The 23374-nt window shown below is 64.2% G+C and overlaps 1 protein-coding gene across 9 annotated transcripts; it reads right to left on the bottom strand.

Moving 5' to 3' along the window:
• Window positions 1-546: 546 nt before the first annotated feature.
• ARHGEF16 (Rho guanine nucleotide exchange factor 16) lies at window positions 547-21638 on the bottom strand. 9 transcript variants are annotated; one of them, XM_026005145.2, is made up of 16 exons: window positions 21381-21508; window positions 14538-14646; window positions 13638-14244; window positions 11836-11890; window positions 10696-10865; window positions 9750-9806; window positions 9182-9342; window positions 6629-6781; window positions 6376-6505; window positions 5474-5548; window positions 4803-4895; window positions 3680-3831; window positions 3165-3353; window positions 2303-2376; window positions 1723-1824; window positions 547-1162 (listed from the first exon to the last, which is right to left on the bottom strand). In XM_026005145.2, exons 3-16 carry the CDS (start codon window positions 14223-14225, stop codon window positions 1023-1025), a joined length of 2139 nt encoding a protein of 712 aa, XP_025860930.1. In that variant the 5' UTR covers window positions 14226-14244; window positions 14538-14646; window positions 21381-21508; the 3' UTR covers window positions 547-1022. The 9 variants fall into 9 exon arrangements, with proteins under 9 accessions (XP_025860930.1, XP_025860931.1, XP_025860934.1 ...); XM_026005146.2 differs by having other exon boundaries at window positions 21366-21503; XM_026005149.2 differs by having other exon boundaries at window positions 14538-14595; window positions 21366-21497.
• Window positions 21639-23374: the final 1736 nt, after the last annotated feature.

Here is a 23374-nt window from a genome sequence, read left to right as displayed (position 1 = left end):
CACATTCCTGGCTTTGCAACCAAAGCTGGAGCCCCAGTGGGATCTGGGCAGATTCTCATAGTGCTGGGAGCTCCCACCCCAAGGACAGCACTGCCCATGCCGGGAGGGGCACTGGCAGGCACGGAGGAATTGCAGGCCTAGCAGGGCACGACGCAGCCTTCCTACCTGGCCTGGTGGCCAAGAGCCCAGGCCAGCCTGCCCCTCCCCACCTGGGGGGGGGGGGGCCTGGGGGAGCAGGTGGACTATGAGGGAGGTAGGGGTGGGGGACATTCCCATGGGGTCCCTAGACCTATTGGCCCCCCTGAGCCCTGCAAAGGAATGTGTGGGGATGGGGGTTAGGAGCTCCTGGCCTTGCTCACTGTGCTACACGTGGACAGGCCAAGGCCACAGATGGGCATGGAGTGACCATGAACAAGGGGCCCAAGCAAGGCCCTAGGACCAACATGAGTGACCACACATGTGGAGACAATCCTGGCCCATTGCACCTTGGGAAGTTTGCAGGGGCTCATCTGGCTTTCTGGGCGCAGACTCCCATGGAAATCCAGGTGTTAAAGAAATATTTTAATGTGTATGAAAACCCCAGGATCTCAGCACTGGCTCTGTAGGGTCATCTCCCTCTGGGGGACCTCCGCTCAGTAAGTGGGGCTGCCCTGGACGCTCAGGCCCTTTGTCCCACAGGCAGGGGGCTGGGCAGGGGGGACAGGGAGGAAGCTGGGCCCACATCCTGCATCACTTGCCCTGCACCATTGCCCTAGGGGTGTATAGGACGCCGGGGGAGGCCGGGGGTCAGTCAGGCTGCTGTGGCCCCGAGAGCTTGCTTGGAGGATGCTCCTGGGGGCGGGCAGCACATGTGATCACCCTCCCTGGGAGTGTCTGGATCCGGCACTGCGGACCACGGGGCCTCACGGAGACCCACGGACTGTCTGGGCTCCTAGGACAAGCGCACCACACTCCAAGGACCAGGCTGCTTCCTGGAGCACGGCATGAAGCAGCAGCCTGGCCTCCGTGCTGGGCACAACAGGCTACACGCCCGTCTCCACACGCAGCCGCTCCATCCTGCGCACGTTGCCCTCCACGGCCACACGGCTGGTGATGCACCGGGCAAAGTCCTCAGGGAACCAGCCCATCTCCCCATCTCTCAGCCTCTCGCCATAGAACCATCCTGAACACAGATGTGGGGCAGGTGAGGGCGGAGTCCAGGCTCCAGGGAGGGGCTTCCATACCCACACCCCCGGCCCTCTGAGCTTCTGTGCCAGAAGACGCCAGGGCCAGGCCCCCTTGCAGCAGACCACCACCCGCTCCGGCACAGGGGGCCAGGGGCCAGGTCACACAGGCACCTGGTCCTCCAGCAGGTGCTCAGCCTGGACACTGGCGTCAGGGGCTGAGCTCCCTCCAGCCAGCTTTCATGCCCTGTGCAGGCGAGTGCAGGGGCCCCCAGGGGTAGCAGAGCCACCCTCCTCCTGCTCAGGACACAGAATGACAAAGAAGCGGATTTTGATCCTGTGACTGAGGGAGGTCTGAAGATGTCCTTGAAGGAAGGTGCTGAGGGGACCTTGGACCAGACCCACCATGGGCAGTTGCAGAAACTGCTTCCAGGGGGCCAGGCTCAGGGTCGGCTGCCCGCATCTGGTGTGCTCCCTCGTGGGGCTGTCAGGCCCTCCCTCTGGGGGCCACCTCGCCTACATCCTGCCACCACCACACACCCGGCCCTACTCTGCTCACCATCCTCCTGCTCCAGCACCAGGACCACATCCGCCTGCTGCAGCGTGATCTCATCCGCTTGCTTGGCCAAGTAAGCCTTGGTGACCTCGACCTGGAGCAGGTCTGGGGGGTGGGGGTGGGGGTGAGGGTGGGTGTCAGCAACACCGCTGTCCCCAGGAGGGCCTGGGCCAGGAGTCCTGCTGCCCTGAGTCAGGCATGGCTCCACCATGGCCTGGTCTCACTGGGGCCTGGGGGGCTCTGGACACATGGTAGCTTCCCTCCAGAGGCCACCAGACAGACTGCCCCTGCTCTCAGGGCCAAAGCACCAGCCCCGGCAGAGGCAGCACCATCTAACTCCACCCCTGCGGCCCGTTCTGCTCCAGTTGTTGGGCATGGGGCAGCATTCTCCCTCCCGCACAGAAGGGGAGGCCCCGTGTGCACGGGTGCATACATACCTACCCGGCTGTGGGGTCCCTCACCTGGGCGGTCACCCCGGAGGGTAGGCAGGACAGAGGGCTGGACAATGCCTCAGCTCCGTGCTAGCCCCCTGCCCGGGGCTGGGGCTGTGAGCCCCGTTCAGCGTGGAGCGTCTGGTGCTTACCTCCCTTGTTGGTGGGGCCCCGTCCCTGCCTCTCCCTGTGTGTGAGCGCCGTGATCCACCGGGCCCGGTCACTCCTGGGGTTGGAGAGAGGCTGCGTCAGGCTCTGGGCCAACCTTGCCTGCCTTGGGGCCTCTGGCTTCATGACCCTGTCCCCACCTGGCAGTGTGGGGAGATGGTCCCTGTGATGGGCTGTGGTGCTGAAGGTTCATGCTGCTCGGTGCCCTATTGTGACCCCCCCTTAACCACTGAGGGACCACACACGGGAAGTCACGGGGCAGGAAGGAGCCACAGGCAGGCCAACCCTGAGTCTCACCTTCCCAGAGTCATGGGGTCACATGCAGACACACCCCTATGACCTGGGCCACCCTGTTTGCTGGTGCTGGGCCCCAAGCCCACTGTCCCTTATCAATTCAGTTTTAAACCATCAGCTTCCGCCTCCCGCCGCCTGAAGGGACTGTGGAGATCAGTCACCCTTGTCTCCTCCCCCGTCATCTGAGCCCCCACTGTGCTGGCACCCGTGTGCTGCCCACCCCACTTCTAGACTGTTCTGACCTCCACCCCCCCAGCCCCCGCCGGCATCAGCTGCTTCTCAGCAGAGGCCTCCTGCCTCAGGGCCTTTGCGCTGCCATGCCTCCACCAGGTCCTCCTCCCCACCGGCCCCCACCTGGCACTCCCTTCCCCACCTTGTGCTCCTCCTCAGTCTGCACTCCCTGGACACAGCTGCTCATTTTGTGGCTGATGGGTTGCTGTCCCAGTGATGTGACCTCCGTGAGGACCAGGTTGCCCTTGTGTCGGCACACGGCAGTGCTCGAGAATAGAACGGCATGAACACCCTCCCCCTGGGAGCCCTCCCCCAACTCACGCGGAGTCGGAGGACAGCAGGATCTTCTCCTGGCGGCCCTCGCTGTTGTGCAGCATGGTCACCTGGAAGACGTGTGGCACCAAGGAGCTGCGGCTACTACCCCCCACCAGAGAGGGATCAGAGGGCTCCATCTTCTGGACCCGGATGTGGTCCACCTGGGCATAGTCTTGTACCACAAAGCTGTCCTCGCTGTGGGGAGACGGGCAGTTGGATGCTATGGGGGGGCGGTTTGGGCAGCCTGGGTCCCCACCCAGCTGGACGCTCCCAAGAACTGCCCCCCAGGACAGAGACTGTGTGTCTCCTTGTCCTTGTGGCCTGGGCAGGCCGGCTCAGGCCTGCCCCACAGTAAGAAACACCCAGCCACCTCAAGTCACTTGGAAGGGGACCCCCATGTCACATGGAGGGGGACCCTGGCCGCCACCGTGGACAAGCCAGGCTTGGAGCCTCTCCCAATCCTGAGGTCGGAGGAGGCTGCGCGGCTCCCCCTGCCCCTCCTGGCCCCATCACAGGCTCACCTCTTCTTCTTGGTAATCACCAGGACGTCATTGAACAGAAATAGGTAGCACGTCGGCCGGCTGGCCAGTTTTCGGAAAATCCCAGTTTCTTCTACCACGAAGAGCTCCCCACGCTTCAGCAGCCAGCGGGAGGCAGAGATCAGAGGAAGGGACTGGAGGGAAGAACCAGAGAGCTGCCTGAGTCAGGGTGGGGGTGAGGAGGACGGGGCAAGGAGGTCCAGCACAGTCCCTACCACCCAGGACCGGGGGACTGGCCGCCCTGGGCTGGACCAAGGATGGGGGCGAGATGTGTCCTTGCCTCAGACAAAGGGCTATTCAGGTGGCCAGCAGGCACAGATGGGCAGCTGCACTGTGCCAGGTCCCCGGCCCAGGTCCCGCCCAGCAAGCAGGCCAGTCCACCAGGCCGTCCTGGGGAAGCCTCCACACACCCCTCACACCTTCTTCTGGACCTCGGGGTCCTCCCTCCATCGCTCTGTGGCCCTCATGCCCTGCCCTGCCCACGGCACCTGTTCCCCCAAGCTCCGGCCTGCTGGGCAGCCTCCAGGTCAGGGGCCCAGCCTGAGTGATGACAAGCTGAGGCTCGCCCACAGAGCTGCCTCCAGGCCAATTCCTGCAAAGCAGCTCCCACGAGGAAGTGTCTGTCTGTTTCTGGCTGGATGTCCCCCTCCCAGGGAGGTGCTTCCTGCAGAAGCAGGAGCCTGATGGCCTGGAGCACCGCAGGGACTCGGGGACAGAGGTGTGAGCCCTGCTTGCTTGGGAGGGCCTGCAGGTTGGCTAGGCCCCCTCTCCGGGGCTGAGGGACAGTTCCTGGCTTTACAGGAGGCCCCAACTCCATCCTTTCCCTGTTCTCAGTGTGCTGCCAGGAGCCCTGGACCAGGGCATGCCCTCTGGCCCAGCCCCTTGGGGCAGCCCTGGGGTGGGGGCAGGGGCCAGAGAGCCTCCCACATGCACCCAGCCCCAGGCAGGAGGGCGGCAGAGCTGAGCCTCTGCGGCCAAGGGGAGTGGGAGTCACAAGGGACGGTGCCCCCGGAGAGGCTGGGGCAAGGCCTCCTTCCAGCCCAAATGCCCAGGGGCCATGACCCCGACCCCCAAGGGGCTGGCTGAGGGGAGGCCCGATGCCTACCTTGACTTTGCCGAAGTCCAGCTGTGTATGCAGCGTGTACATCTGCTCTGTGCGCTCCATCTTATGGGCTCCCTCGTTGCATTGCCTCACCAGCTGTGGGGAGGGGGGGCACCCGGAGAGCAGGCTGTGTTGTGGGCTGTGGTCAGGCCGCCCTGCTGCCCTGGCACTCCCCACCCTACCCCTGGGCTGTCTTAGCTGCTGCCCTGCCTCGGGCTGTGCTGTGGGTTGTGGCCTGGCCACCACAGGAACCCCCCTCCCCCACCCAACCCCAGGGCTGTCCTTACTGCTGCCCTGCCTCAGGCTGTGCTGTGGGTTGTGGCCTGGCCACCCCAGGAACCCCCCCACCCGACCCCGGGGCTATCCTAACTGCAGCCCTAACTTGGGCTGTGCTGTGGGCTGTGGTCCAGCCACCCCACGGCCCAGGCACCCCCACCCTACCCCAGGGCTGTCCTAGCTGCTGCCCTAACTCAGGCTCACTGATTGAGTTCAAGATTCACCCCTTCTGGGCCTTGGTTTCCCCATCAGCACCATGAAAAGCTTGAGATGGACAATGTGGAAGCCCTCCCTGCCCTGCCCTGCCCTCAGGGTCTCCACTACTGGGTGGGGTATGGACAGACTTGGGGGCTGTGCTTGGTCCAGGTGCCCCCTCCTCTCCCCTGGATACCCCTCACCTTGCTGATGGCCTTGAGTGCGCGGCTGGCAGCCTTGTATCTCTCAGGGTGGCCTTGACTCTTGAGGCAGAGGGTCTGCAGACAGGACCCGGCAGGTCAGGCACCAAGTACCATTCTGCACTCCAGGCTCACGGGCCTGCGTAGACAGAGGCGCCCCCTACGAACAGCAGACCCCGGTGGGGGCTGCGGGGAGGTGGGGAGCCCATGTCCAGGTCCTGCCAGGCCCCACTGGGGTACACAGCCTGGCTGGTTGGTGGGAATGCAGCGGGGGCACTGTCCCAGGACCCCAGCCCTTCCAGCCCTGGGCTGTCTCGGTCCAGTCTGGGGGCGGCCCGCAGCCTGTTTCTATACTTGTGACAGGCCCGGACAGATGATCCTCCAGCATGAGCCGCACGCTGCCTCTGGGGGCCTAGCCGGGCTCCCGCCGTGTGCATGCTTATGTGTGCATATGTACATGTGTGTGTGCTGCGTGCACGCCTGCATGTGTGCATGTGCACACATGTGCACAAATGCCCTTTGGCCCCACCTGCCCCTCGGCCCCAGGAGCAGACATCTGAGAGGCATGAGCTCCTCTCTCTGCCCACAGAAGGGGCAGTGAGTGGTGCCCGGGCTGCCCTGGGGGCCCACACCCGGGACAGTGGGCCGACGATCCTGGGTGGGAGGCAGCGGCCCAGGACCCACGCTCAGGAGAGGCCTGGGTAACACTGCTTCTGCCTCATCCACATGAACAAACCTCGAGAACCTTCCAGGAAGTGCTGGAAAGCTCCAGGCAGGGAGCTCTTGGGCAAAAGCTGTTCAAGCTGTCTCAGACTGAGCAGCACCAGGGAGGGGGGGTAGGGGGTCGCGAAAGGGGGGCCAGGCCGACCTCCTTCCCCTGATGGGTCTCTGTGCTGAGTACTCACGTCCGTCAGGAGGGGCAGCCGGGTTACCCTCTGCATGGGGAGAATCAGAAAGGAGATCATGGGGAGACCCCCGCATGCGGGACGCTTCTCGATCTCCTTCAGGGCCTCGTGAAAGGCAGCATTACTGCTTCTGCAACAGAGGTGCGGTGGCGGGAGGTCAGTGGGTGCCCACAGAAGCTGGGCTGCGAGCAGGAATGTGCTCCTGGCGCAAGGCACCCAGAGCAGACCCCGGGCACCGGGAAGCTCCTCTCACGTCAGCTTCTGCAGGGCGCGCTGCTGGTAGACCTCGTTGGAGCAGTAGACAACATAGGGGTGGAAGTGCTTCTCGGCGTGCTCCTCCAGGATGTCGCTAATGTCCTCCACGCACACCTGTGCTTTGTGCCGCTGCTCCAGGTCCTCAAAGAACCTACAGGGGCGGGGTGGGTGAGGGCCCGGCCATCCAGCACCGCGGTGAAGCCCCCAGAAGCAGCGCGGCAGGCATGTGGGGGACCAGCTGCCCAGGCCGCTGTGAGCCCAAGCCTTCCTGGGGAAACCCCAGGGCAGATCAGCTTCTTATGCCTGAAATAACTGGGCAAATCCAGGGCCACTTCCTGCTAAGAGGCTGGCAGAGGCTCCAGCAGGCCCCCAGGATTCAGACAGGCAGGACTGAGAACCTGTCACTCTGATTTGAGTCCCTGGACTTGGGTCACCCCTGCCTGGAGCCCTGGTGTCCTCCGCCCAGCTCCGTGTGAGAAAGCTCTGGGTGGACTTTGCAGCGGTGGTCACCAGGCCCCACTTCCTCCTGGGGTCCCCTTCTGAGATCATCTGTAACCCGGGCCTTGACCACAGAGATTGTGCTGACTGCTGCTGCCACAGCCGGGCCTGGCTGCACCTGCACCAGGACATCTGGTATGCGAGGGCACCGGTCAGACCCCAGGCAGTGTCACCTCTCCAGGCCATAGCCTAGGCCGCTGGGAGGCCCTCTCACCCCCTCCCTGAGGCTCCTCAGCCCCATCCTGGGCTTCCAACTACTCCAATGGCAGCGTCTCTCCTGAACCGGACTCTGAAAGCCCGGTGTAGCGGGCTCCTGGGACTGCTCCAGGCGGTCCGGTCTGGGAGAGAAGACAGCTGGCTGACCTCTGGAGGGCAGAGAGCAGTGTCCCCAAGCACACATCCACCTCCCAGGCGACCCGGACCAGCAACCAGGGACTGACCAGGCCGAGGGCAGCCAGCTCCGCTGCCCTTACTATTTACCCTGGCTGATGGGAGGGGGGGCATCCAGCACTGTGACAGAGACAGGGCTTGGGGACAAGGCCAGGGTGGGAAGGAGGTCCCAGGTCCTCAACAGTGAGGGCACCAGGGGCCTGCCATCTGCCTCACCTAGCTCCTGTGGTGGGGAGGCCACCCCACCAATCTGGGGACCCCCCTGGGAAGATGGGGGCCTTGCCTTGGTTCCCTTGGTAAGGCCAGGGACAGGGGACAAGGCCCTGCTCATGGGGCCTTAGCCTGACCTCCACCTTCGGGGGCCCTGTGTGTCCCCTAAGGGGGAGCTCTGAGAGTCATACTCCTGGGCAGCCTGGGCAGAGGTGGGCAGTGCGACAGGGATGCGTACGGAGGCCCCAGCTGCCCAGGTGCAGGGCCATGCTGGCCAGCACCTCCCACGGGCGATTCCGTGGGCTTCTGAGGAGGGTCTGGGAAAGGTAGCTATCAGCTGCTGACCCAGGATAACCGAGTCCCAGGGAGGCCACCATGAATGGCTCGGAGCTGCCAGGACCCAGCTGGGGGAGGAGGTGGGACCATCCTACCCTGGGACAGTGGTGGCCGATCAGAGGCCCCAAGGGTCAGAAGCAACTGATGGCTGCTCAGCATAAACAGAAGTGGCCAGTGGGACGTCGAGCAAAGGGGCAGAGCTGGGTGGAGGGGCCGCCGCTTACCCAGGCCCCCATGGAGTCAGGAACCGCAAGCTGGGCACTGTGGCTCTGCAGGAAGACCCATCTCCAGGGACAAGACAGCACCCCCTCCTGCCATGTGGCCCCGAAACTTCACAGAGGCCACAAGTAGCAGGTGGGGGTGGGGCTCAGGGGACTGGCCCGATGTCAACACAACCTGCCCCTACCCTGGTCTGCGAGAAGACTCAGGGGACCCACCTCCTCAGGTGAGGGGGGATGCTGAGGCATGAGGGAGGGTGTCACGGGGTCTCCTGGGGCCCAGGGCCGTCTGGGGCTGTGGCTTCCATGCACACACCTGTGCAAGCACATACACACCTTCCCTCTGGCATGTGGGTGCACACACAGGCCTGTGCAGGCCTGCAGCTGCACACCTGGCCTCTCCTCCACCTCTGGGCCCTGCAACCGGAGCCTGGGATGGGCACCGGACACCGCCGGGCAGAACATGACCCGGGCCTGCAACTCGAGGTCCCCCCGCCTGCCCCGTCCCTTGGCCACCTCACACCTCGTCGTTCGGCCTCCTGCACCTGATGTCCTGGTGGGAATGTGCATGTCATCTGGCAGGGCAGTGTCCTGGGGCAGGTACTCTGCCCTCCCAAACATCCAAGGGATGGGGTGCTGGGGGGGGGGTGCCAGGATGCCCACATGCCCACAGACCCAGTGCTCAGCCTGTCACGGGGCCCAGTCTCGGTGGCCTTGAGGTCTGAGGAGGTCGAGTTCCCTCCTGGCCAGCAGGTCCTTTCAACCTTCCGCCCATGGTCCCACACTGAGAGTCTTTGGAGCCCTGCTCGCCCTGCCCACCCCCCTGAGACCCCATGGCCATGGTGCCTCAGGGCCAGGTGGCCCTCGCAGCACGGTGGAGAGCTGGGCACAGGCCTCACCGCTGACTGGCGCTCAGCACGTCCAGGATGTTGGAGAAGAGGTGGTGGTGCTCTGTCTGGGTCATCGTGGCCCGTAGCTGCCTGGAGTGCAGGAACTCGGCCACGAGGATGCTCAGGCTGTGCTGGTACGAGAACTCTGACGTGAGGATCTCGAAGATGGCCTGGAGGGGGGACAGCAGCTGCCAGGGCCACCCTGCACCTTGGGGGCAGGAGCAGGAGGCAGGGGGCAGGGCAGGCTGGACCTGGGCCCTGAAACCGGAACCGGGGTGGGGCTGTGAGCACGGCCATGGGCATAAGGGCCTGACACCTCCATATGCGCTCTGGCTTGGCCTCTTATGAGCTGTGATGCTGGTGATCACAGGTGTGATGCCCCCACCTGCATCCAAGGAGGGGTGATGGTAGCCCCCTCCCCCAAAGGGCATCAGCCACGATCCCAGGGGCTGGCGCAGGAGATGGCCAACAGGTGGGTGGGCAAGAGGCCTCACTGTGGCCTTGGTCCTGCCCTGCAGATGTTGTGTGGTCACCAGATCTGGGGCACAGGGCTGGCTCCCCTGCCCAGCCCCCTTACCTCCTGCCTCTTGCGCTCCTCGGGGGGCAGCGTGTCCAGGAGGCCCGACTCCACCACCTGAGGAGGGCACAGGCCTGGGCATCATGGGTTCGGCCCTCCCTGGAAGCCCGCCCTTCCTCCGAAGAGCCCGGGGCAGCCAAGGGAGAAGTCGGGCATCCTGGGGAGCGGCCAGCAGACCCCTGAGGACGGGGAGGGGCCTCTGTCCCACAGAGCTGTCTGGGCGTGGAGAGACACAAAGCCACGTGGGAAAACCAAGCCAGGGATGGGCCGCAAGCTGGCCAGGTGAGTCTGCGCCCCATCCCGGGGCCTGGGAGATGGTCCGGTTCTCCATGGCCTCAGGCTCAGCGGCCCCCGGGCCGCCCTGGCCGAAGTGCTGCTTGTTTGGGGCGGGTGACCTGACCCAGGAGACCACGCACACTCTGATGCCTCCCTGCCCACAGGCCACAGGCTCTCAGGGAATGGGTCAGCAGCATGTCTGCCCTCCTCGGGCGGGACGGCTACCCCCCACCCCCACTTGCTCAGGGCACCAGAGCCTCTGTCTCAGCCAGGCTCCCTCCGGGCCCCCCCACCCCACCTGCAGCACAGGGCTCTCCCGAAGCCAAGGCCCGTCCCTCTCCCCACTCGGGCCCTCCTGGCATCTTCCTGGGGGCGGCGCCCTAGGAAGGGGGTCCCTTGCCCACAGCTCCAGGAGGTTGGTCTGAGTAGGGAGCTGGAGAGGAGCTCACCTGAGGGAGGCTCGTCACACACACAGCGACATCGCTTGGCCCTAACTGCTCTACCCCATGGAACTAAGCTCAGAGTGCCCTCGGGGCAGGGCAGCTCTGAGGGCACCAGGAAGGGGCTCCCCTGCACGCTGGGCATAGTAGGTACTTCGGGAAGGCTGCTCCCCACACTGGGGGCCCCGGGCTGGCTCGGAAGGGCCAAGCGCCCACCATCCTGGCCCTACCTCTGGGAGCTGGCTCCAGGTGATCTGCGCAGGCCGGTAGCTCTTGACCACGATGGGCGCATCCGCCTTTCCTGTGCCATCGGGGCTGGGCGGCTCGTCGAGCATATCGTCGTCGGACTCATGGCTGGTGTTCAGGCCCCGCTCCCGGATCTCCTGGTAGAACCCGGGGTCTGGGGAGAGGCGGGGTGTCACCTGCCGACCTGGGGGCTCTGAGCAGCTGGGGCCCCCTGGGAACCTGCAGGTTGAAGCCTCCCAAGGAGGCTCTGAGAGGGTCAGGCAGCGCAGGGCCCCCCGGAGCAGGCTCCCCTCAGGCTGGCTGGCCCCCATGGTGGGTCAGGCCCAGCCCAGGACGGGGGTGACGTCCCAGTGCAGAATGTGGCACCATCAAGCCAGCGCTGAGCTGACGAATCAGCGCAGCTGCCTCGGGTGCGGGCTGTTCCGGGGGTGGGGGCTATTCCCTGGCTGGGCAGAGAGCACTGGGTGCGGGTTCCCTGGAGCACAGCCCCCAGGTGCCCTGTCCCGTTCTCAGCTCTGCAGCAGCCCCCCTGGGACGGGCGGCGCCTGGCCCTCGGCGACCCTCCCCACCCCTCCTGCTGTCCTGCGTCCTCCCCCTCCCAGGAACCCTCCCCGCTCCTCCCCACGCCTCCTGCCGTCCTGTCTCCCCCTCCAGGGCACCCTAGGAGCCCTGCCCCTCACAGACACTAGGGCTGCATCCTGGCTGGGCAGGCCCCTACCCCTACCTCCCCTGCTCTGAGCCCTCCTGAGCCCCCAACACTGCACCCCTGCATGCTGGGAAATTACGGGCGATGCACACAGCACAGGTGTCCACACCCAGGGCCAGCGCCCTGCAGCTGACCTTGGTCCCAGAGGTGCAACCATGTTGGGCCGGGCACACGATGTGCGACAGCCCCCTCCCGGGGTGAGTGTGGGGCCTCTGCCTGTCTCTTGCCCTTGGTAAGGTGCAGACAGGAGCTCAAGGGAACTCTCTAGACTCTCAGAACGACCAGGCCGGACGAGCCACCAGGACCTCCTGTCCCAGGAGGATGCCCCTTCAGTGGGTTCTGTTGCACAGCACCAGCCTCCCCGCCCCCAGCCTGGCCCACGGCAGCCCCCTGATCCACCTCCCTCGGCTACACTCACCGTCCTTGAAGGAGCCCTTGTGGGCGCGCTTCCGCCCCAGCGTCTTCTGCGCAAACTGGAGAGACACAGAGACACCAGCAGTCAGCCGGGAGGGCAGGCCGCTGTGAGTCTGCAGCAGGTCCTCCAGCCTCTGGGCCCAGAGACCTCACCGCGCCACATGCTCAACAGGAGGGGTTTCCGCTGGGCACCCAGAAGCTGCTCAATAAATGCCGGCTCAGCGAGGGAAGCAGGGCTGCCAAGCGAAGGCCAGGGCAGGTAGGATGGGGTGACATAGGGGCTCAGAACAGGCAGGGCAGTTTGACTGAGAGCTAGGCAGATCCAGGAGGGCTGCCTGGAGGAGGAGGCAGAAGGGTCGAACAAATCAAAACAAGTGCTCAGGTCAGCGGGGTATTCCGACGAGGTCTGAAGGAAGCCCCGGGAGGCTGCCCAGGTCTGGCTGGTGGGGGTTGAGAAGGCACAGGGGTGGGAGCTGGGGCTACACATGGGGCCCCACACAGCCTGGGACCTGGGGCGGCAGGAAGGACCGAGACTGGCAGGCTGGTGTCTAGCTCCCAGCACAGGTCTGGGGTCCCAGCAGCCTCTGCCAGGGCTGCAGAGGAAGGTGGGGGTGGCCAGGCTCTCTGGGGTGGGGGTGGGGCACAGCCCTTGCCCCACCCACCATCTACTGGGTCCTACCTACTTGGCTGGGACTCTGTTTTTCCTGACCTCGAAGCTGTGCTGGTTCCAGAAAGTGAGCTGGTTTCTCAAACGCGTTGGGGCCTGAAAACTTCTCACTGCTGGGCTGGAATGTGTGGCACCCCAGCCGCACCTGGCTCTGCCCCCCACCGCCCCCTTCCACACCCCTCCTGCCTCAGGCCTGTGCCTCTCGTCCACACCACCTCTTCACCTGAACCATCCCCCCACCCTGGGCACCCCTGCATTCCCAGCCCGGATCTGAGCACCCCAGCACACCCCTGCCTGCTCACTGCCCTGGGAACTCCCTGGGGGCCTGCTCTCGGGGCTCCCCTGGCTCCCTTGGCACCCCAGCAGCAGGGGCAGGAGAGCTCAGGAAACCACCCGTGAGTGAGCAAACGGGCAGCGGGCAGGGCCTGGGTGGCTGCAGAGTGCCGAGGCCCCGAGGCAGCTCCTGGGGGCCTGGGCGTCTCAGGGGGCATCTTTCAGCTGAGGACAGCGGCCAAGATGGTCCCAGGACTCCCCTCTGCGTGCCAGAGAACTTCAACTCTGAGTGTGGGGACCCGAGCAAGGCCGCCCTTCCCATGGGCCTATGCCCGCCTGCTGGCCCGAGAACACTGAGGTAGAGCGGCTGTCAGGTGGGCAGAGGAGCGCGTGTGCGTCGAGGGGCATCAGACCTCTCCTGAGCCAGATGTGCTCGGCTGCTGAGTCCCCAGTGGGGCGCCTGGGGCAAGGCGACCCGAGCCAGGTGCTGCTCCAAAGCCCTCCCTGAAGCTCAGCCTTCACACGGGCTGGCTATCCTTGGGGCGCAGAGAGGCTGGTCCCCCCAAAGGCTATTCTCCCCACGGCGGCTGAGAGAAGGGAGACCCCTTGGCCTTTCTGTAAAACGGCGACGTTCATGCTCTGCTCAGAGCCTGTCCATCACACCTAACCCGGATAACCTGGGTCAGGAGCTTGCACACAGGAGGTGCTCACTGAGTGCCAGCTGCAGGATCAGGCGATGTGATGGTGAGGCCCCAAGGCTAGTGGCACGCAGGGGCATATAGGGGTACACAGGGGCACGCCTATAAGCTCCCAAGGCCCCCCGAGGCACAGCCCCTCCCCACCGTCCAGGCAGACAGGCCCCCTACCTTATTCTTGGCCGGGCACCGTGCAGACGGCTGGCTGGGCTCCTCAGCCAGAGCCTGGAGCTTGGGGCTGAGCTGGCTGGGGCCCCTGTTCCCACTGGGAGCCCCCAGGCCCTTCATGGCCGCCCTGTATGATCGGTTCCGCAGGTTCCGTCTCAGCGCTCCCTCGGAGCCCATGTCCACATCCATGTCGTCGAGGGAGAAGCTGGGGGCTGAGAGGAGCTGGGGGTCCCGCCGGGCAGCCTCCTTGCTGAGCACGGCAGCCCCGAAGCTCTGGTGGCGGGCTGGGGTCTTGGCCTTGCTGGACACGGCCAGGCTCCTGGGGATCAGCTGCTGAGTGCCCATCTTGAGGGCTGCCGGGCTCTGCGTGCTCAGGATCACAGTCCGTGAATCCTGGTCCTTAGGGGACAGAGGTGGGGGCCCTGAGGTATCCACCTGGAAGGGGGCATTGTCCCTGACCACCTGCAGGGAGCCCCGGACCATCGGGAGCCCTGATGCCGGGTTCCCCTTGGCATCAAGCCGTAGCTCTGAGTGGAAGCGGTATTCCAGCAGCTTCTCTTCCAAGGAGCTGTCCGAGTGTCGCTGAGACATGCTGACTGGCCACAGTGTCCTGTGACAAGAGGGCAGAGGTGAGGGCAGCACACAGACGTCCACCCTGCAGTTCCCCTGCATACAAGCCCCTCCACTGCTTCCCAGCATCCGCCCCAGCCAGAGACCCTGCTCAGGATACCTGGAGCAGGGCTGGGGAGGCCCAGGGAGGTGCACGCAGGGTCAGGAGACTCAGGCCTGCAGGGACCTGGCTGCTGGGACAGGGGCAGAGGACAGGCAACCAGTGCGCTTCCTCTGATGGGTCCATATGCCCTCACTGGGGGTGCAAGCATGGGCAGTGAGGAGTGCACAGACCTGGGGGCCTGAAGATCCAAGTTGGGTCAGCCCCAGGGCCTCTCAGCACCATTTCTCCCTGGTCAGTGAAAGCATGAGGATGATGCCATCTGTGGGGCTCTTCTGAGGCCTGCTTAGGACAACGTGGTTGTGACCCCAGCCTCTGTGTCACCCCCAACTTCTGAGCACGCAGGGCCAGGCTCTGCTGTGCTGGGTTAGATGCATGATCTCACCTGCTCCCAAAACACACTGGCTGTCTTTATTTTGGAAAGGAAGAAACAAGGCCCGGAGAAGCCCAGGAGATGGCCCTGGGATGTGAGCCAGGAAGTGTGGCTCACGGGGACCTGAACCCAGGCCTGCCGATTCCAGACCCTTTCCCTTGGCTGCCCCATGTGGCGAAGCCACCATGGCTGGCTGTCCACCCAGCCTTTTTGCACGTCCAGGGACACATCTGCATTTTCCCACATATATGAACTCAGAACGGGGCCAACAATCCCTTCCTCCAGGGCCTTGCTGGGTATGGTCACTGTGTGTGGACACAAGGTAGGAGGGAAGCATTTGCAGAGCCCAAGCCCATAGCCCCAGCCTACTCTTCCTGCGTCCCTTGGGTGCTTCCCTTGGATGCCCATCCCTCCTGGGACCCTGAGTGCCTTGGATGGGTGGAGCCCCACTGACCAGTGTCTGGAATCATTTGGGTTCAGCTCAGCCTGGCTCATCCTGGCTGAAGGCACACTGCTCTGCCAGTGTGGACGGGGCCACTGCCACCTTTCCACTCAGGGCCAGGCAGAGCCAACACAAGCCTCCTGTCTCCTAGGCACCAGCCTCTGGCCAGCCACCAACCCATCCCGAGGGGCTGCCCACCACTGTAACTGTCCTCTACTGCTTTTTGTGCCTCTGTCTCAAAATCAGCAAAGTGGGCAGAGTAGCAATGAGGCCCACCTTCTGCAGGTACAGGAGTCTCACAGGCTCCCAAGCATGAAGTGTGGCCAGAGCCAGCCGACAAGCCGGGGCAGCAACGGGAGACCAGCTTATGCTCCCACTCCTTGCACCACACCCACAAGTGGACAGGCACCAGGTTAGGAGGACTTCGCAGGACTGGGGAAAACTCACTCTGTGTCTTTTCCTTTTAGTTTTGATAAAAGCAAGCAGAGCCACTGCTCGTACCCTGCTTGCAGATGCAGGGCTTATATATGTTACAAGGGCCACTCGAGGGCGGAAGCCTATTTTCTGGATGGAAAAATGAAGTCTCCAAATCACCAGCCCAGGCTGCCGAGACTCAGCTCAGAGCGTCAGCGCGGTGCCCTCTGCCAAGTTCCCTGCAGACCTGGGAGGGAACACATCCCGTTTATCCAGCAGCCCCGTGTGGGTGAAGGGGCGTCACCGGCTCGCTCATACCCAAGGGCACCTGCAGCCAGAGGTGCCCAAGCCTGTGCTGGCGGGCGCTGGGCCTCTGGAGCCGAGGGCTCCATGGACCCCAGGGACGCCCCCGCATCGTCCCAGGACACACCAGGCAGGTCCCAGCCTGGGCCTACCTCCCACGCCTGCCTCCCAGCCTTGCACCTTGTGCTTCCCTAGGGAGGTTTCAGGCCTCAGCTCCAGAATCCCTCCCTGAGGGGCAGCCCGGCTGTGGAGGGACCTGCACCACGGCATGGACAGGGTGACAGCGGCAGCCGGAAGCCTGGCTCCCAGTGCTCCTGCTCTCAGCACACAGGTTCTCTGCTAACACCATCCCAGCCGCAGGGAGGGACTGCCTGTGGAGCCCCAGCCACTCCCACGCCTGGAGGACAGCCCACACATTCCTGGGGACATTCTGAGTCAAAGGCAGCTAGGGCGGGTGGTGCCATCCTGGCTCACCCACCCCCATGTTAACTCCGTCTGCACTGGCCAGGCCTGGCCCAGAAAGGGCTCTCTGGGAGACATCGAGCTAGATGCACTCCCACCAAAGTGCACCCAAGAGCATAAGGAGCCCGGAAACTTCTTTGAGGCCTCCTCTTCCAGAGGTGACAGTAGCTGGAGGTCACACTGCTGCACGGAGCATGGTAGTGAAATGCCAGCACCGGGCTGGCCCTCCATGGGACCTGGCCCCGACTTGCCTTCCCCAACCTAGGCCCCAGGCGTGGGTCTTCACAGCCCCGTCCTCTGGGCCTGGACCCTGGACCCAGCCAGGGGCACGGCCTCTCCCAGCAGAGGGCAAAGTCTGCTCTGGGGCCGGAGGTGCTCGGCAGGAACCTGCCAGGCAAGCCACTGCCGGGTGTGGCCCCTGTTCCCAGCCAGGTGGCCGCACCCACGGGCCCGGGTGCCACCAGTCCAGGTACCAGGGCCGGCGGCAGCCAGCTCTCGGGAGCCACAGCCGGCAGGGGCATCCCGGGGTCTCCTTCCTTCGAACATCCGGTTTATCAGAAATCCCTGCACACGGGTCCAGAACACCAGTGGCACCAAAAAGCTGTTCGTGAAAGAAAGACGTCCTCTCTTCCACTGCCTGGTCCCCCAGAGGCCACCGCTCCATGCTCTGCGGCTGGCCCTTGACTTCTGCTCCTCTGGGAGCTCCTGATTGTGGGCCTCGGCTGCCCGCTGCCTGCCACAGGGATGGGACTCCAGCCCCAGTGTCCTGGCCGTAGCCAGGGGTGTCGGTGTGAGCAGAGCCAGCTGGGCCGGCAGGACGCCAGTGCCCCGCCTCCTCGTTAATAATTCCCTCTAGCCTCCCTGGGCTCTCCTGCTCCCCCACCCCGCAGTCTGGCTTCCAGGCCTTGGCGACCTTGACGTGTGCTCCATGTGGTCGCTGCATCGGCTCCAGCTCCGTGTTTCGCAGAGACCCCGCCTTCTCTCCCTGGCACCCCGCCCCCAGTCCTCAGCCGGGTTGTTTCCTCCACCCCCACCCCCAGCCCCACCCCCACCCCGGGTACTAGGCAGCCTCCCTCGCACGCATACATCCTGTCCCTCGGGCTGGTAACTGGCTGAGATTGAGTCCCCTGGCAGATTCTTTCTTCCAGAACCGAGGAGGCCTCTTCCCTGGATGATGGCCCGAGGCTCTCCCCAGCCTGCGGGAGTCCCAGTGCTCCGGGGACAGCTCTGTGCTCACCCCCAAGCCATGGCCTCGTGCCTCCTTACTACCCCGACCTTGGGTCTGGCAGACCTTGGGTCTGGCAGGCCGGGCCCACCTGGTGATACTTCTCTACGCTTTCCCCAACCTGTTCCCTCTGGTCCCTCCCCACCCCCCTGCCCCCAAGGCAGCCCGAGTTCCCATTGTAGGATGTTTATAGTTCCTTTCTGCCCCTGCCCAGTCCCTGCCTGTCTCGGCCCCTGTGGCCTCCTCGCAGCACCAGGCTGTCCTCAAACACCTGGTGGGCCAGCTGGGCCGGCTGCTTCAACTTAGCAGGGAGGACCGGCGTTGCGTGGGGAGGCCTGTGTGCGGAGTGTGCACACGCACGTGAGCGAAGGCTCCTCGGGCGCCCGCTGCCCCACATCTGTACCCGGGGCCTCTCCCTTGGCTGGCTCTGCAGAGCGGCTCTCCCAGTGTCCTCACTGGCTGCTGGCCGGCTCCTGGTGTCCTGGGGTCAGTGCGGGGGCAGGGGACCCGAGGGCAGACTCTCCTCTCAGCTGCCTCAGGGCAGATGCCAGCCACGCTGTCTGGGCAACAGTGTTGCCAAGAGGGAGGCCAGATGGCCTGCAGTGACCACTCGCGTCACAGGGGTGGGTCCACTCCCCAGCACAGGTGGCCCGGGAAAGCTCCTCCAGAGATGCCAGGGCGATGAGGGTGGCAAGTGGTGAGTCTGTCTCTGACGGGTCTGTGGGTCCTTTGGGAGTGGGGACAATTTCCTGTTCACGTCCCTACCAGGAGGTGGACTCAATTCCCAAACTGAGGAGTGACCGCTGGACATCGTGGTACTTGCTGTGCTCTATCCCCTCACCCTTGTGCCGCATCCTTCCTACGAGGCCCTGGGTCCCAGGCCTGGAGCCCACCCACATGGGGCACTTAGCTTCAAGCTAGCAGAAAGCACCAGGCTCCATCACAGGGGGCTTCCAGGTCTGGCCATGCCACCTTCCCGGAGACTTTCAGGTGACTTCCTGCTGTTTCTGCTCGAGGTGTCTGGGGGGCTGGGTGTCGTTGGGTCCTTGCAATGTAGGATGGAGGAAGGACAGCAGGTGGAGTTCGGAAAGGACCAGGAGATCCGACTTGGCCTGGCCAGGCCGAAGCTGCGCTTGGTACCACCCTGGCCATGATGCAGCCTGGCCCGGTGGGTCCCTTGCAGCCTAGTGCTCTCCACGTCCCCGTCCTTCCCAACAGATGGGCTTCCTGGGACCTGGGTGGGCTTGGCACTGTCTATTCCACTCCCTTGTGGACGGGATCGGCGTTGACCTGTGGCTCTGCCCACAGCGGCTCCCACAGCCACCAGGGCCCAAATTACTCCATCTATGGGGCCTCTGTCCCACCTGCCTTGGTCTCTGGGTCTGCTGACCCCACCCTGCCTGGTGGGGCCCGGCCTGTCTGGCTCCATCTGCCTGAGCCTGGTCTTTGCTCAGGCTGACCTGAGCCACAGGGCTGGCCTTGGGCCTGGCCGAGCTCAGACCTCAGAGTCGCATGGAATCTGGGGGCAGTGTCTGGCTTTTTGGGCAGAGCACATGGCACACGGTTCCATTTCAAGGTGGCTGGGGTGAGGGGTTCTCAGGGACTCTCAGCTGGGCTGGCTTTGCCCCCCAGGCCCCTGGGACACCTGGTAAGGTCTGGAGACATTCTTAGAGGTGGCAGCTAGGCTGAGTTACCAGCCTGCCTGTGTTGGTGGAGGCCATGGGGGTCCCACAATAAGGAATTGTCTGGAGTGACACCTGCAGTGCCAAGACTGGGAGCCTGGCTTTACTGACCAGAGGCCCCTCCTTCGTGGTGGGGATCAGGGACACCCACCTGGCCGGGCCCCACCTCACACACAGTCTGGCAGTAGGCAGGGGTCATGCTGGGCCTGCCCTGTGTAGAAGCCTCCTGCTGCCTCCTGCTCTGGGGCTCCCAGGCGTGGGCATCAGTCACCGAAAAGACCACCCTCCTGGCTCAGCCTGCAGGGCTGCCCCTCACAGGCCCTCCAATTGCTCCCCAGCTCCTGTCTCTTACTCCTGACATCCCATAAACCTGGCCCCTGGCCCTCCTTGGCTGACATTCATAGTGTTTCCCCAAAGAAGCCCCGGCTGGGAAGTCAGAGCCCTGACTCCCACAGGTAGCCTAGCCAGGTGACCAGCAGGTGTTCCAGAAGCTCTTCCCCTCACTTGTCTGCCATTCCCCACCGACCTTCTGGAAGGTGGGTACATGCCTTGAAAGGTGAGGAAGCCAGGGGGTCAGGCTGCCTGTCGCCAGAGAGTCCGGCGAGGAGCCAGGCCCCTGCTGACCTAGATCCCATTCCGACAGGCCGGCGGGAAAGCAGGGATTCTCCCTACAAGTCAGGATGCTCTTACACATGAACTGTCGCCCGAGCATGGTAACCACCCCAGGTAAGAAGACAAGCAGCCGCAATCCTTCTGGAAACCAAAACTAACATCCTGGGCCCAGATGCAGGGTGAGTGGCTGTGCCGTCCTCAGGGGCAGCACCCTGGCCACCCCGGCGGGCTGCTCACCTGCCTGCCTCACTTCCTCAAATGCGTGTGAAGAGCTGGTCTGTGCAGGGTGGGAGACGAGCCCAGGGGGTGGGGTGGGGAGAGCCCTCCTGGCACAGGTGACTCCCCCAAAGGTGTCCAGGACCGGGCATGGGGCAGGCCTCTGTGCAGATGGCTCCCTCTTACTCTCCAGGTCACTTTTGTCCAAGTGACTTAAGACTTTACTTCTGGGAACCCCTAAGACCCCCTCTCCTGCCACTCTTTCCCACCAGGACTAGGGAGCCCTGGGCAGTGCCCCTCAGCCACCTGGTCAGAGGTTCTGCGCCTGTGGCTGTGGGCATCGTCCCAGCAGAGTCCAGAGCAGAGGCTCGGCTGCAGCTGACCCCAGCACCCTGCCTGTGGATACTCTGACTGGTCCCCTTCTATGAATGAGGACACTGAGGCCCAGAGGGCTTAGTTCACACGGACCCAGGAATGGAACCCAAGGACCACGGGGCTGGCTGAGCAAGACAGGTGTACAGGTCCCAGTCAGACTCCACAGGTGCCCACGGAGCCCCCACACTTGGAGGGGCAGACCATTCACCTCAAGGACAGAGGGGAGAGTCAGGCACTCCTGGGCCCCAGGTCCGGTGCAGAGGCTCCCCCCATCCCCGCCCTGTCCGGATGCTGGGCTGAGGTCCACCTCAATCTCCAAAGGGATTCTTGCTTCCCCGATGCAGAAATGGAGGCTGGTCAGCAGGAAGTGGGGTCCTCGGCCCTCAGGAGCTGCCCCCACACCCCTTATTAGATATAAGCAGGCAGGACACCCCCTGCCTGGCTGGGTCTGCCCTCCACCTCCACCAGTGATGGGGGGCATTTCTTTCTGGTGTGTTGGAGGGACAGTCTTCATTTGGGGGGTTGCTAGCTCTTGAGGCCGACCCGGGTTTGGACAGCAGATTATCCAAAGATCTGGGGATAGTGGCTTTGCCGCCATCCTGACCCTCATTTGCAAAAGTCCTGGGCCCCCCTATGGTCTCAGGCTCTGACGTCTACACTGGAGAGCCCGGGACAGAAGCATCCCTGCTGGGGTGAGGACGCTGCCCCTGGGCCCCAGGGAAGGCCGCGGGTGGGGTCCGGCCTGGGTGGGTCGGCGCCTTGGGTCCAGCCGGGCCAGTCCTGGCTCCGGCCCTGCTGCAGCCCCCGCCAGGGACCCGCCCCGAAGTTCCTCCGACCTGCGCAGGCTCTGAGGGGTCGCGCCCCAGGGTCACCGGCCCCCGGCCCCCCTTCGCTCACCTGTCCTGGGCTCACCTGCGCTGCGGGCGAGGACGTGGCGGCCAGCGGGCGGCGACTCGCACAGGTCTGGCCTCCGGGCACCGCGCCCCGCCAGGCCAGGCGGCCGACACGGGCCGAGCTCGAGCCACCGCCGGTCCCTCCCCGTCCCCGCCCCGCTTCCTGGCGGCCCCGCGGGAGGCGGCGCTCAGCCAGTGGCCGGACAGGTGGGCGCCCAGGTCGCGGGAGGGGCCGGCCGCGGGCCCCGGGGCACCTGGCCACCTGGCCGGCCGCCTGCGTCACCCTCCCCACCTGGCCGGCGCTCACGTGACGGCGGCGGGCGGGCTCACCTCCGGAGGCCGGGTGTCGCCCTCGGCCCGCCCACCTTGCCCTGGCCGGCCTGCAGATCTGGGGCGGGGGTGGCCGGCGGTGACCCGGAATCCGCTCCCGCTCTCCTTCCGGGCCTGGCTCGGCTGCCTCCTCCTTCGGGAAGCCCTCCCGGAAGCTGATCTTTGTGAGGCAGAAAAGGCCCGGACTTCAGGATTCTTTGAAAAAGCGGCAGCCAGCGGGTGGCCGAGCGTGGCCCAAGGCACTCTGGCTGCCTTTATGGTGTGCTTGTTGGGGTCCGGGCGTGAGCATTCAAGAGAGAATTCTTGAGATGTCTTCAGTACAAAAGGGTGGTTTTATTAAATCATTGGGGGAAAGGCCCTTGAAGGCAGAAAGAGCTGCCCTGGGGTCAGGAGGAGGGGCTGATAATATACTTTTGAAGTTGGGAGGGGGGTAGGGAGACTGTAAGTCTCTAAGGAATTTGGAAGCAAGGTTCCCAGCACTTGGAGGGACTGGCCGGTTAGGAAAGGTCTTTTACCAAAATTAGAGAGGGAGACAAACCCTGAAAGATTTCTGACTCTAGGAAAAAAAGGGGGTGGAGGTTGGGGTCACTGGGGGATGGGCATGAAGGAGGGCAATGATGGGGTGAGCTCTGGGTGTTATGTGCAACCGATGAATCACTGACTTCCATCTCTGAAAACAGATAATACACTGTATGTTAATTTATTGAAGTTAAATAAAATAAAATTTATAAAAAGGGAAGGTCGTTTACTACTGCCTAATAAACCTGTGCTCATGAGACCCTGCAGATGTATATTGGGGGCCGTGGGCTTGGGGGGGGGGGGACTGCTAACACATATCTTGGGGAGGGGCAGGGGCAGAGAAATAAAGGAAGTTTCCAAAAGGATTTTTACAGGATCCTGGCGGTTGGGCTACTGTGAGGCTAAGGTCGCCTCTGCCTCTAGTGGAGTTATTAGCATCAAGGCAGCTGAGCTCCTGGAGGATGGTCACCCTGCCTGTCCCAAGTGCATGGAGATGTAATGTTTCATTAATGTGTTTTACCCTTGTTCCTCCAGGAGTGGTTTCCATGATCCCCTGAGGCTTGGAAAGGAAGCGTGGTGCTTGCTGGCCTGCACAAGGTTGGGCCTGGACTCCAAGCCTGGCCTTTCCAGGTCTTGTCCGCAGTGGGCGCCCTGGGCAGAGGCAGAGGAAGCAGGTCCCTGGTGCCCTGGGAGGCACCGGGGGCCAGGACAGGTCGGCGTCCACCCTGAGCCAATCGGCCATCCTGTCGGGCAGGGCCATCCTGGTCGTCCTGGTCCTCCTACCTGCCTTGTCACCCAGCATCCCCGTCAGCCCAGGGCCGTGACCACAGCATGTGCTTGCAGCTTCCAGTCCCTGTTCAGGAACTGCTGTGGCTCCCGGTGGCCTCTTCCATCAAGGGCAGTGGCCTTGCCTTCTGCGGGAGGCTGGCCACTGTCCCTCAGAGTCTGCTTGTGCAGCCCCCGACCCCTCCGGGGAAGGCCGGTGTGACTGGAAAATGCAGCCCCCTGCTCAGGAGACCAGCAGCCCTCTCTGTGGGAGGAGCACCCTCACGCCCCGCTGAGCCGCTGGTGAGCTGCTGCTGAGGCTCTGAGAGCCATCGGGTGCTGGCAGGCGTCACTGGGCCTCGGCCTCCTCCAAGAGAGCTGCGTGTCCCTGCTCCACCC

This window comes from Vulpes vulpes, chromosome 12, assembly GCF_048418805.1.
Source record: "Vulpes vulpes isolate BD-2025 chromosome 12, VulVul3, whole genome shotgun sequence".
Classification (NCBI taxonomy): Eukaryota; Metazoa; Chordata; class Mammalia; order Carnivora; family Canidae; genus Vulpes; species Vulpes vulpes.
The sequence above is the reverse complement of the archived record's forward strand: the minus strand, read 5'-3'. Positions and strand labels throughout refer to the sequence as shown.

What these genes read in the sequence shown, in the direction of transcription:
- ARHGEF16 (XM_026005148.2), bottom strand. Translation starts at nt 14,225, where the DNA reads ATGTCTCAGCGACACTCGGACAGCTCCTTGGAAGAGAAGCTGCTGGAA. An exon ending in AGGAGCGCAAGAGGCAGGAG is followed by an intron (nt 9,343 to 9,749) that starts GTAAGGGGGCTG and finishes TCCCCCCTCCAG; the next exon opens with GCCATCTTCGAGATCCTCAC. An exon ending in CACTCAAGGCCATCAGCAAG is followed by an intron (nt 4,896 to 5,473) that starts GTGAGGGGTATC and finishes CCCTCCCCACAG; the next exon opens with CTGGTGAGGCAATGCAACGA.